The 12,354-nt window shown below is 31.9% G+C and overlaps 1 protein-coding gene across 1 annotated transcript in view; it reads right to left on the bottom strand.

The window, feature by feature from the left end:
• The window catches only part of LOC107028626 (apolipoprotein A-I), a 9,802-nt gene extending 2,236 nt beyond the window's left edge, over positions 1–7,566 (bottom strand). The window contains exons 1-10 of the mRNA XM_015229767.2: positions 7,215–7,566; positions 5,681–5,808; positions 5,401–5,586; positions 3,827–3,895; positions 3,689–3,745; positions 2,204–2,257; positions 2,078–2,140; positions 1,909–1,971; positions 1,003–1,167; positions 678–833 (exon numbers count right to left, since the gene is read on the bottom strand). Of these exons, the coding sequence (XP_015085253.1) occupies positions 678–833; positions 1,003–1,167; positions 1,909–1,971; positions 2,078–2,140; positions 2,204–2,257; positions 3,689–3,745; positions 3,827–3,895; positions 5,401–5,586; positions 5,681–5,808; positions 7,215–7,386 (1,113 nt within the window). The 5' untranslated portion in view covers positions 7,387–7,566. The remainder of the gene's footprint in view (positions 1–677; positions 834–1,002; positions 1,168–1,908; positions 1,972–2,077; positions 2,141–2,203; positions 2,258–3,688; positions 3,746–3,826; positions 3,896–5,400; positions 5,587–5,680; positions 5,809–7,214) is intronic.
• Positions 7,567–12,354: the final 4,788 nt, after the last annotated feature.

Below are 12,354 nucleotides of genomic sequence, written 5' to 3'. Positions count from 1 at the left end.
CCCCCCCCCTCCCCCCCCCCCCAAAAAAAAAACTCGGTATGTTCTTCATCATAAAGAGAAGATGAATCAAACACAACCACCAGAAGAAAAATGACCATTTCCTCCACTCAATGAATTAAGACATAATAAATAATACAGACTAATTTGTCCTAGCTGGACCCTTATCCCTTACCCCTAATTGCCTAAAGATCTGTTTGTCTTTCATTTGACAATACCAAGTGAAGGATCTACCTTTTAATACAGAGCTCAAACAGATACTCCCTACTGGCCGAGCTAAATCACAAAAGCATTCAAAAATTGGAAATTGTTGGGAATACAAACTGGAAGCTAAAGCACTCTTCATCAACTGATCTGCAACACATTCCGCGAAGTTATTGTGGATAATTTAGTAGCTTCAGCAGAATCATTCTAGAAAGTTAAGCCTCTTGCATACGAATACAGAGTCGCCAAGAAGACAGACAGAAAAGGTAACTTCAGACTCTCCAGGATTTATTTTATTCCATTTTATTTTTGGGTCTACGAGGTTTTCGGAACTTGAATACATGAGAAACTGATGCAGCAGTAAAATTACAGGAAATGTTTAGAAACAGACTATCACTTGCATATCTCAACCACAAGTAAACCTATACGAGATCTGAATATTTCAGGAACTATTGTTTCACTTTATTTTAACACACCTGATTATGGTATATTGTTGCAGACTCCAGGAACTTCCCATAATGATGAACTGCCACATCTCTATATGGCTTTACAGCAATACGAACTTTTTCAACATGAGGTTTTGTAGCAGTGGCAACTTGATCGATGTATGGCTTGCTAAATTTCTTAAGTTCCTGTGAAAAAATTATGCTTTCATCACATCACAAACAAATAAAACCGAAAAAATAGGTGTAAGTTATACATTTGATGCATGTAGAACGACGGAAATTATATTCCTTAATGTGAGTACTTAATATTTCAGAAAATATTAATTCATTTGGATGAACAGGCAAGGGATGTTACCTGAAAGTGAGGTTCTGCTAGCTCCTGAACCTTGACAATATGTGGAGTTACAGCGCTTTTAGATGTCTCATAGATCTCAAATCCTTTGGTCCTCACCAATTCCATTTGTGGCTTGAGGTTACTGGTCATTACCACCCATTGTTCCTTCACAGCAGGCATCCATTTCTTCAAAAAGTAGAACAGCAAACACGAAACATTATTAAGATCCTCTATCTTGATAACAAATACAGCACAAAAAACTAGGTTTAGGAGTAAATCAAATGTTTGAAGTAGATAATTGTATCTACATGTAAAAAAAACTAATAGAGAGTCTTCCCAGATCTGGAAGTCATCTTACTCCCCACTCTATAGCTTGTCCTACTAACTCTTGATTTTCCTCCCCCGGATGTCTGGTGACTGTCATAAGAGAACTCACCTCTTGGGAAGAAACAAAGATACTCTACCATTTTAACAGTTTTACCTAGCAAGGTACCATTACTGCTTTGTTAACAGGAAAACTCAAATTAGTTTAGTTTTATTGTTTAAGTACTTATTTCCATGAAGAGATGAGGAGTTAATGTAATAACTTACTCGTTAATGTATACCTAGAGGTGCCAAATGGGTGGGTTGGGCTGGAATTGGGCAAGTTAAATTGGGGTGAGTTAATAAATGGGTTGGGTTAACACAAAATGATGAGAAACAGAGAATGGAAATGTGAGACACTGGGATGTTGTAGAGAAGGAAGAAGTGGTATACCCTAAAAGAAGGACCTACTCCATCTTTTTCCAATATTTATGACACTCTTTTCCATTTTGGGACATTCCAAAGTATTTGACATCATAGCATTTCTGGCTTTCGTAAGTGCCGAGAACTCATCCAATAAATTAATTTAATTGAATATGGTAATAAGATGCAAAGCTGACTTACTGTTTTGACTGTTTCTATATGTGGCGCAGCCCATACCTCAGCTTGAGCCTTCTTCTCAACTGCCTAAGAAGCAAGTGAAAAAGGGTAAACAGGATAGAATAGTAACTCAAACAAGAATTCGTTCAATAATCAATAGTTAAACAGGATCCAGTAGCAACAAGACATGTACCTTCTGTATCATTGTGTTCATAGCAGGTTTTCCGTGCTCCTCCCAATGCTTCTCCAGAAGAGACTGAAACAGCAGAGTCAGCAATCCATTTACAAGAAGGTTAGTTAGGATTTTTGCTCAAAATACCTTGTAGTGAGTCATATGAACTTCAAGCCAACGTGGAAGCCATGCCCCATGCACCTGGATTTTAAGCAGAAGGAAAGAGCCAGGTTAACATTTATATAATGGATTAACATCATCTACAAAGCAAAGCATAGATAGAGAGCACGTCTTCAAACTTCTCGAGTTCTCCAACTCTTTCTTGGTCTTGTAACTAAGCCAGTGAATTGCTGCACTTAAAGATGCCTACACAGTTTATGATTGATGCAGAATGCTACTTCGATCCTTTTTTTCCCCTTATTGCTGGGCTGTGCATGGTGCAGGAAGCATAACCTGGTTCCCATGAATCAGATTCTCATCCAAAAACGTTCACAACTAAATCGCCATACATCACCACAAACCAGAGACAACTTTCGCACATCACAACTCCATAACCCAAGAAAGAGGGCAAACAGTACATCAGCCCAACCAATGACTATTCATGATTCCATAATTGAATCAATTCCATACCGGTTCTTAGAGGAATGTTATGGTAAGGGGAACTACAAAAACCACCCTTCCCCCTCATATTGACAAAATATGTGAAAACCAATCCAACTTTTTACCCCACACAGGAGCTTTATGACTTTAATAATACAATTCTAGACAAGATCATGATAACCCACAAAATTTGGGGAAAATTGCTAAATTCCAAATTATAAGTACTGAAGACTGTTTTTTCATGCTAACCATAAATCAACAGAACCCAAAAAATCTCTACTAATTATCAATGATTTAAATAAAAGAAGACCGTACTTGATTATCCCACCTAAAATAAAGGGCAGACAAGCTGTAGAACTTAAGAGATGCCCTCTAAATAAATATATGCAGGATACCTACTGGCTTTCTTCTTCCCCGAAATTCATGTACAAAGTAGCACATAGCCAACAGCCAAACACAACACCCACACATTCACAACCACATTCTTGCAAAACCAAAACAACCCACAATTTCATTCATGAATATCTTCCTCCACTATCTATGTGCCAGTGCCTTGAGTCATTGTGATTCTAATCATCCTTCCATTGTTCTTCACACCCACTTACAATGACAATCATCATACTCTATAATACTAATGGTTTAGACCAAATCCATCATCACATTTCTTCTCCCGTTTAGCAGTCAAAATAAATTACTCCAACATCAAATCGCAGGCTAAAGACCAGCATCACCACCACGACACTGCCCCCTTACTACCAAAAACTACCCACCATCCAGCTGTCCATAAAATTATTGATATTGCCAGTTCAAGCATATGAGAACTGATACAACTAGCTAACCATAAATCGGCATATCAAACTCTTAACACAATATGAAGGAAGCCTGACGGCACCAGGATATCATGGTAGATAGAAACATTAGTATGAATCACAGCTACTCAGCTAGATAAAAAATTGAGATGGAACCTCCTATCTTCAATAGTAATCATAATCCTGAATACATAGTTATTATATAGGTAATTAGAACATCTACCTCCATGAGCTCCTTCATCTTCGATGTGGCTTCAAGCCTTGCTCTAATCATTTCCTCCTGATAAGCAAAATTGGGAGACTTAAGTAATTATTATTCACAACACAAGCTTCAGTAGCTGTTTTTTAATATAAAGAGCACCTCAGCAAGTTTAAGAGCTCGTTCAGTTTTTTTCAGTTTCTCCTTCTGTTTCTCAACTGTCTTTTCGAGCTGCATAGACCAAAAAGAAACAAAATAATTTCACAAGGTTAGCTGAAATATTACATGTAGCTACCAAAACTAAATAGGACGAGCAGTAAGAGCTAAAAGATATTTCTACGCATCCACAAGAAGTCCTGGGAATTTAAAGTCTGTTCAGTAGCAGAACGAAATCAGTTGTGTAAATGAAAACAGGCAGCTTATCGTTCATATAAGCTTCACAGTATCTACAAGAAAACGGTCATCGCACTTACTCCTGTACGGGGTTATCATGTGACATCATCTAGAGATACGAGAGGACAAGGTTTGGTCCCCATCGAACTTTACAAATGTGTTGCCACGCGCTTGAGACTAGAAGCAAAGAATTGTAACAGCAAACAACTGAGGATGCCATTTAAAGGTCAAATAAAGACGAGTACAACAATTTGTCAGCGCTTTTTCCTTCAAAAATCCGGTCATTCAATGGGTATTCTATACCACCATTTGATTTGCCTATATTTTTCTCTCCATTTGTGGGACCACCTAGCTGAGTTGACTTCTCTGTCAGATTCTTTTTGTCAAAATTATAACATCCTCCACTATAATTCCCAGTTCTCATGAGGCGGCCAACATTCTACTTGATAGACTATCTAAAAAGCTTTTGGAATAAATTAATTACAGCATTACAACTGCAGCATCTTCTTTGTGCCCTAAAATGACTACATGAAGGTGTTTGCTGAGGAAAGCATTCCAATCTATGATATCTCAGGCTTCCTTTATTCTACATCATCAAAATGTTGACTCCTTAATTACCTAGAGTTTAACAAGTTGTCTACATTCCTTGCTTAATGATTTAGATTCTATCAAACTTCAAGAATATTTTTAATGAAAGCCAAGAGTTCTACAGCCACTCCCACCTTTCTATGTTTCAGCCAACTTTTTAAATCATTTGTCCATAGTTCTTATGAGATCTGCTATTGAACTAAATTGATAAAGAAAATCCAGCAGGGACAGCATTTGGAAGTTGTTTCATTTTTGTACTTTACGGTTTGTTGCACTAGTGGAACAAGTTAGATAGCTGCCATAATAACTCTAGCATGATGTGCAGGACAATCTCTGTAAACAAGAAACAGAATAGCATATCCAACTGCCTTTTTAAAACTTCTGTTTAGTTACTTGGCTCCAGACTCTCAATTACAAGGACAAGCAAAAAGAATGTGATCGCCAAATCTTCCTGATCAGAAAAATGTAATCCTCACATCTTAAAAGTTCAAATAGAAGGAAGAACAAATGCAGCTCATCTGTGACGAGAGTAAACTTCTTTTTCCCTTCGTAAAAGATATCCTATCTAAAAATGCAATACATGAAATTTCATTTATGCTTTGTTGTTGAATCTGTTATGGTGGAATTCCATCTGCTTGAATAACTACTGTAGCAATTAATTAAGACATAGATAACACAATTACAAAGAAAAGAGAGAAGAAAGAAAATGAGCTATTCTTATTTTACCAAAAAAGTAAAGCATATCAAACACTCACCTTTTCGACCTTCAAATTTAACTCCGACACTCTTTTCTCTGTTTCACCTATATGCGCTTCGAAGTCTCTTTTCACCTTATTTTTCATTTCAACTTCCTCTTTTAATCTCTCAACCTGCTTTTCAAGCTGATCAGCTTGTGCACGAGCCTTTCCAACTTGCTCCTCAGAATCTAGCGTTCCCTTTTTCTATACAAAACAATACGACTAACATCAATACTACTATGGCATTTTATGAAACTAAATAGCATACAAAGCCAACTTGCTAATTTGAGGTACTCACCTGTAGAGAGGCCAATTCAGATGACAATGACTTAATCCTCTCTGACTTTTCTTTTATTATGTTCTCTTTGTCTGCAATCGCCTCATCCTTTCCTTTCAGTGCTCGCGCAGTCTCCTCAATGTTTGATTCTGAAAAAAAGTAGAACCCATTAGAAGGAAAGAGAAATGGTTAATAATTAGTATTTGGTAGCCAAAATTGAAACAAAACAACTCTACATCCCAAGCATCAATCCAAAACTCACTGTTGCAGAATTGCCTCACAACACAAGCAAAAAACAATATGGAACTTAAAAACATCATTACTCAACGCCAATGACAATAGCAAAGTACAAAGTATGATAACTGCAGAATAGGCACTCTCCAAAATTTACAACCTTAGTCTCAATTTTTTTACGGATGTGAAAGTTAGTCTTGGTTGCGACTCTCTAATCCAAATTAGTTGTGCTGCTTTGCATATAAGTACAAAGTATGATAACTGCCGAATAGGCACTCTCCCAAATTTACAACCTTGTCAGATGTGAAAGTTGGTCTTGGTTGCAACTCTCTATTCCAAATTAATTGTGCTGCTTTGCATATAATCTCTGATTTGTACAGTTTCCAAAAGAAAAGTGTAATTGCAGATTATCTCTAAATTTGTGCAGTTTCAAAAACAGTATCTCCCTATCTGTGGAATATTTTTTTCAACAGCACACCAACAAGACATCTTTTTCATAAACCCGAGAACATATGTGGAGCCATAATATTCTGCTTCAAATGTTCAAAGCTATCAAATCACTATGTTCATCTTCGGATCGGCGCACTTCTACTGAGACTGAACAGAGTATACATCTTGGAGTTGGAAAAACTACCAAATTTGAGCCTGCAGCTTCCTACTGCAAAATCTAAGCCCCATGTTTCTTCAGCAACTTCACTTGAAAATAATGTTACTTCATTTGAAACTTGGAGTTTGTGTTCACAAGTTCTCAAAAGAATTTGAACTTCAACTTAAAATATTGAAGTTCATTTCACAAGTTCTTTACTGGTCAAAGTAATTCATTGTGAACATTCATTTCCTCTTCGTTCTGAACATTATACAGAATACAACGAAAAATCCTGTAATAATATGTTAGCCTTACAAAAAAAATCCCTTCTTTCTTCATAATTTCTAGCTCAATCAATCACAAATTTTGAAAAATAACACCTTTAAGTAAGTCAACCTATCAAATTGACTCCAAACAACTCATTTGGAGTAAACAACTACACTTCTCAGTGATGAAATTCAAGAATCAAAACATGCATACTCAACAGTACCAATCAAAAAAAAAAAAAAGGTGAGCAATCCACAAAAGTCCTAATTAACCTAAAATAACAACATTTCAAAAAAGTTACTACATCTTTAAGTAAGTCTCCAATCAACTTAACCTCCAAACGATTCCTTTGGGTAAACATCTACACTTATCAGTACTACAAATCAACAAAAAACTACACTTCACAAAAGAATCAAAACATGCTTACTCACAGTACTAATTAAGCAAAAAGGGCAAGTCCCAACTAACCTAAAGATTGGATCTTGGACTTCAGATGCTCCAATTCCTGAGAAGTAGGAACATCCGATCTAACCACTTCAACTTCATCATCCAACACCGACCCAGAATCTGCTTTGACTTTAGGAGCAACTACAGCGAGAAAAACAAAGGATATGAATAAGAACTTCCACCAAGATGCCATGTCTGAACCCAAAGCCAGAGAAAAAATTAAGGCTCTGGTGATGTTTGATGATAATGGGGCTTTTTTCTACTGCAAAACTATATAGTCAATACGTTTTCTTTGGTATTTTATTATATTTTTGTTTTCGGATTTTCCAAGAAAGAGTCTTGGGTGGCGTAAAAATGCAAAATTTATCAAAGGGGTTGTTTGGTTTTGGTGTAGAGTATTAATGGTGGGGGGTGGGGTGCGTTGGGGTGGGTAGGGGGTATGAGGCGGCGGTGTGTGGGTAGTTGGTTGGCGCTGTCCTGTTAAATGTTAAACGTGGCTTGTTATGGTGGAATCTAAGCACCCCTTTGAAAGTTGAATCTACACCTCGATATTTATATTGAGTTTGATTAATTTAATTTTGAGTAATTTTTACATATAATAAATATAAAAATTTTATTTATATGTTATAGTTATAGTTTGTATAATTGCGCTTCATAGTATATTTTTTATTTGTTATGAAACTTTCAATTTGTATAATTCGCTAGGTACAATCAATGTTATACAAATTTCAATTGTGTATAATTTATTTATATATTGTAATTTGTACGTTTACATATAATAGATATAAAAATTTTGTTTTATGTTATAGTTATAGTTTGTATAATTGCGCTTCATAGCAAATTTTTTATTTGTTATGAAACTTTCAATTTGTATAATTCGCTAGTAGGTACAATTAATGTTATACAAATTTCAATTGTGTATAATTCATTTACATATTGTAATTTGTACGTTGACATATAATAAATATAAAAATTTATTTGTATGTTATAGCTATAATTAGTATAATTACGCTTCATAGCAAATTTTTTATTTGTTATGGAGTTTTTAATTTGTACAATTCGCTCGATATAACTATTTTTATACAAATTTTGATTGTGTAAAAATTCATTTATACATTTTAATTCATACAGTAAGATATGTATTTGTATAACAATTATATGTGTATACGACGAAAATATATATATTTTGTATTTGTTTGTACATTTTTCTCTTGGTTTATACAAAAACAAACACATTTTAAACATTTGCATATGAATGAGTAATTGTATACAAAAATGGCTAATTGCATACCAAAACAGATGACAATAAAATAGGATGTTTGCTGCAAATAACAATTAAAATAAATCATAATTGTAACATAAAATTTGAATTAATAATCTGTTATTTCTTACAATTTTCCCATATTTTAAAGGTAAAATATTGAGAGAAGTATTAGAAACACTTTCAAATTTAATGCGAATATAATCACAACCTTACAATATGATTAATTTAGTACATTTCCAGATTCTCACTAAGTTCAAGGTGTTTTTGATATTTTTTTGACTTTTTATTAAAGAGTTTCATGATCCAACAAAAACGTGAGACTATTTGTTATATGTCATGTAACAAGAGTGTATCTAAATTTAGTTAGTTTAAAATGCGATATTTTTAATATTATTAATAGCTCGAGAACAAAATTAAAAATTTATATCAAATTTTAAAATGTTCTCTGTACTTCTCTCTAAGATGTTTTTTTATCTAAAGCAGGAGTTAAAATTTGAATTTCCTAATTAATTATAGAAGAGTACTTACTACTCTAGCATATGTTTTACGGTTATTTTAGGTATATTTATTTAATGAAGAATGATGTTCAACCTGTGATACTAAAACAAAATATTTGCACCGAGTGTTTATATCAATTCAATACATGTATGTCATGTATTTAAATTTATAATTTATCTTACTAAACCTTAACTAATTAACATGTATTTTACTTCATTAATTACATTATAATATAAATTATATTAATTAAATATAAACACTCGATGCAAAAAGTTTTTTTGTGTGATGATATGTATCAGCATGGGTGATTTACATAAATGGGATTTGCTATTTTAATATTATATCCAATTTTGTTATTTGTGGGAAGATAGCTTTTAAGTTAGGTGAGAAAAGAAAATTAAAACTGAAAATAGTCAATTAAAACGTCCAAAATTAAAGTTGTCTTGTCAAGGTTACAATTTTGGTAATACTTAAATGTTTGAAGTCGCCTTTGGCAAGTCGCTATATATTAAAAAATTCATTGATTTTAGATTTGAGTTCAAAATTAGAACCCATTCAGTCTTTCAAAAATAATGAAGGATTAATTACGTGAATGGATTCCTTTTAAAAAATAATTACTTATTTTAAATATATTCTTTAATTATTATCATTTATAGCAACTTTTTTAATTTTTTTTCTTTTCTCTGTGTCGCTCTTTCTTTCTTTCTGTGTCTCGCTTTTTCTTTCTTTCTCTTTAGTGTGTCTCGCTTTCTTTTCTTTCTTTTTTTCTCTTGTTTCTTTCTTTCTTTTTCCCTTTCTTTCTTTTGTCCTTTCTTTCTTGCTTTTTCTTTTTTGGCTCTTTCTCCCTCTCCTGCTATTGCTTTTTCTCTTTTTTTTTTTTTTGTAGAATAGTCAATAATTCTAGATTGAATAAAATTTGTATCAATAGATAATTAGATAAATAATATAATCGTAACAAATGAAGAGGCATAAAAATTGTAAAATATATTAAACTTTAATTAAAATGTATTACAAACATATTAAAGTTTAATTATTAGAAGAGAAGTAATATAATCGTAACAAATGAAGAGGCATAAGAAACTGCAAAATGAATTAAACTTGAATTAAAATGTATTACAGACAAATTAAAGTTGAATTATTAGAAAAGAATTAAATATGAATGCAGAATGTAGAAAACAAAAGAGCATTCTTTGATCTGCATGTAAACTGAATAAAACTTGTATCAATAATCGTAACAAATCAATTGATTAATCGCAAAGTGAATTAAAAATACAAAAGTGTATTACACAAGTATTAAAGTTAAGGTAGAAGAGAGAATTAAGCATGAATAAAAAAATGTAATAAATAAAATATTAGACAATGATTTATAGAGTGAATAAAACTTATATTTATAATGAATTAAACAACTATCCAATAAGAACAAATAAATGAATAAAAAACTGCAAAATGAATTAAATTTGTATTAAAATTGTATTAAACGGTATTAAATTTGAATAAGAAGAGAGAATTGAGAATGAATGAAAAATGTAACTATGACTGACAAGACAACGATTTGTAGAGTGAATTAAACGTGTATCAATAATGAATTAAACAAGTATCCAATAGTAACAAATAAATCAAAAGGCCGTGAAATGAACTAAGTTTGCATAAAAATAGTATTACACAACATTTAAAGTTGAATTAGAAAAGAGAATTAAGAATGAATGGAAAACGTAACTAACGAAAGATATGACAATGATCAATAAATTGATAGGTTATATTAATAATGGATTAAACAAGTATTCAATAGTAACAAATCAATCAAAAAATTTCAAAATGAATTAAATTTGCATTAAAATTGTATTATCTAATTCAACTTTAATAGAGTTGCAAGACCATTTCAATGTTATATTTAATTCATTTCAATCTAATATTTCTCCTAAAATCAATTTTAAACTTAACCAAACCCTCTTAAAATTGAGATATAAACTCCAAACGAATTTTTAATCATTTGTAGGAACTACCTATTCAAACTTATCACAAATTTATAAAATTCAAATAATGAATTCAAAATTTGAAGCTTTATAATGACCATCAATGGTGAACTCTTACTTCTGTAATTTTAAAGATTTAAAATTTCTGCTTAAAAACGTAATTTTATACAAATTTGCAGTCTTCTTGTTCCTCTTTTCATCTTGTTTTTGAATAAAAATAGTGACATGAAAAAAATTAATTTGAGAAATATAATTATTTAGATAAAAAGTTCAAAGAAAAGAACAAGAATTAAAAAAAAGAAAAAAGAAGAGGAGGAAGATAAATAACACTAGTGAAAGAGACAAAAAATTAAAAGAGTAAAAAAAGAAGAAGAAAGATGCGAAGAATCAGAAGAGTAAAAAGAAAGAAAAAAAGAGTCAAAGAAGCAGAAGAATAGGAAAAGGGTTGAGAAAGAGGCGAAGACCGTACAATTTTTTTAATTCCAAAAAAATGTTATATTTAGTTAGAAAAATTATGTTGACATAAATGGTAAATATTTTTATAATATAGCATATTTATGTGATTTACCCAATAATGAAATAGAGTTTGATTTAAGCCCAAAAATCATAGCTTATTCAGCCTTTCAAAGGGGAAAAAAAGAAGTGGGACAATGTTGCAGGCAAAAATCAAGCCTGAACCATTTTGGCCAAAATCGAAACCCTTCACCGCTAAGCCAAGCTTTGCTTTTGATTAAGGGGTTCGTTTTAGTATAATTACACATAAAATCAGAAATAACCTTATTTATACATATGTAATTTTTGGATGAGGGGGTCGACATGAACCCTGACCTCCACGTAGGTCCGCCCTTATACTATATATAACTTTAGAAATAAGCTCAAATACAATAAGTCACTCAATTGTGAAGAATTATATAATAAAGTTATACGATTTTTTTTATTCGATAAAGCTACTCAATTTAACTTTTTTCTTATGAAATCAATAAAATAAATCTATTATAATTATTTTTATGTCATATATAAGACATGAACCTCACAAATAAAAAATATATACTCATATTTCACTTCCGATCCATTCAACTACAAATCACCATGGATCTTCATCAACTTTTTTTAAAAATAATTATTACCGACTCTTCGTTTAGTTTTTTGTGAAAAAAAGAAATAAATAATGACTCTCATAAAGAAAATATTAATATTATATTAATTGTATAATAAAATCCTTATTTGAGTTACAATTTAACTAATTTGCTAAGTTGAATCTTTTGTGATTATTATTCCACATAATACTTTTCAATCATTAATAGTTTTTTTAATTGAAATTGATAAACATCAGATGATTTTTCAGCTTTGACAAATTTTTATGGTCCTTTTGCATTATACTTTACACTTTTTGCATATAATATATTTCAGATCCAAACAAAAAAAC

The sequence above is a fragment of the Solanum pennellii genome, chromosome 8 (assembly GCF_001406875.1).
Source record: "Solanum pennellii chromosome 8, SPENNV200".
In the NCBI taxonomy this organism is placed as follows: domain Eukaryota; kingdom Viridiplantae; phylum Streptophyta; class Magnoliopsida; order Solanales; family Solanaceae; genus Solanum; species Solanum pennellii.
Note: the sequence above shows the minus strand (reverse complement) of the source record. Positions and strands in the feature narration are given on the sequence as shown.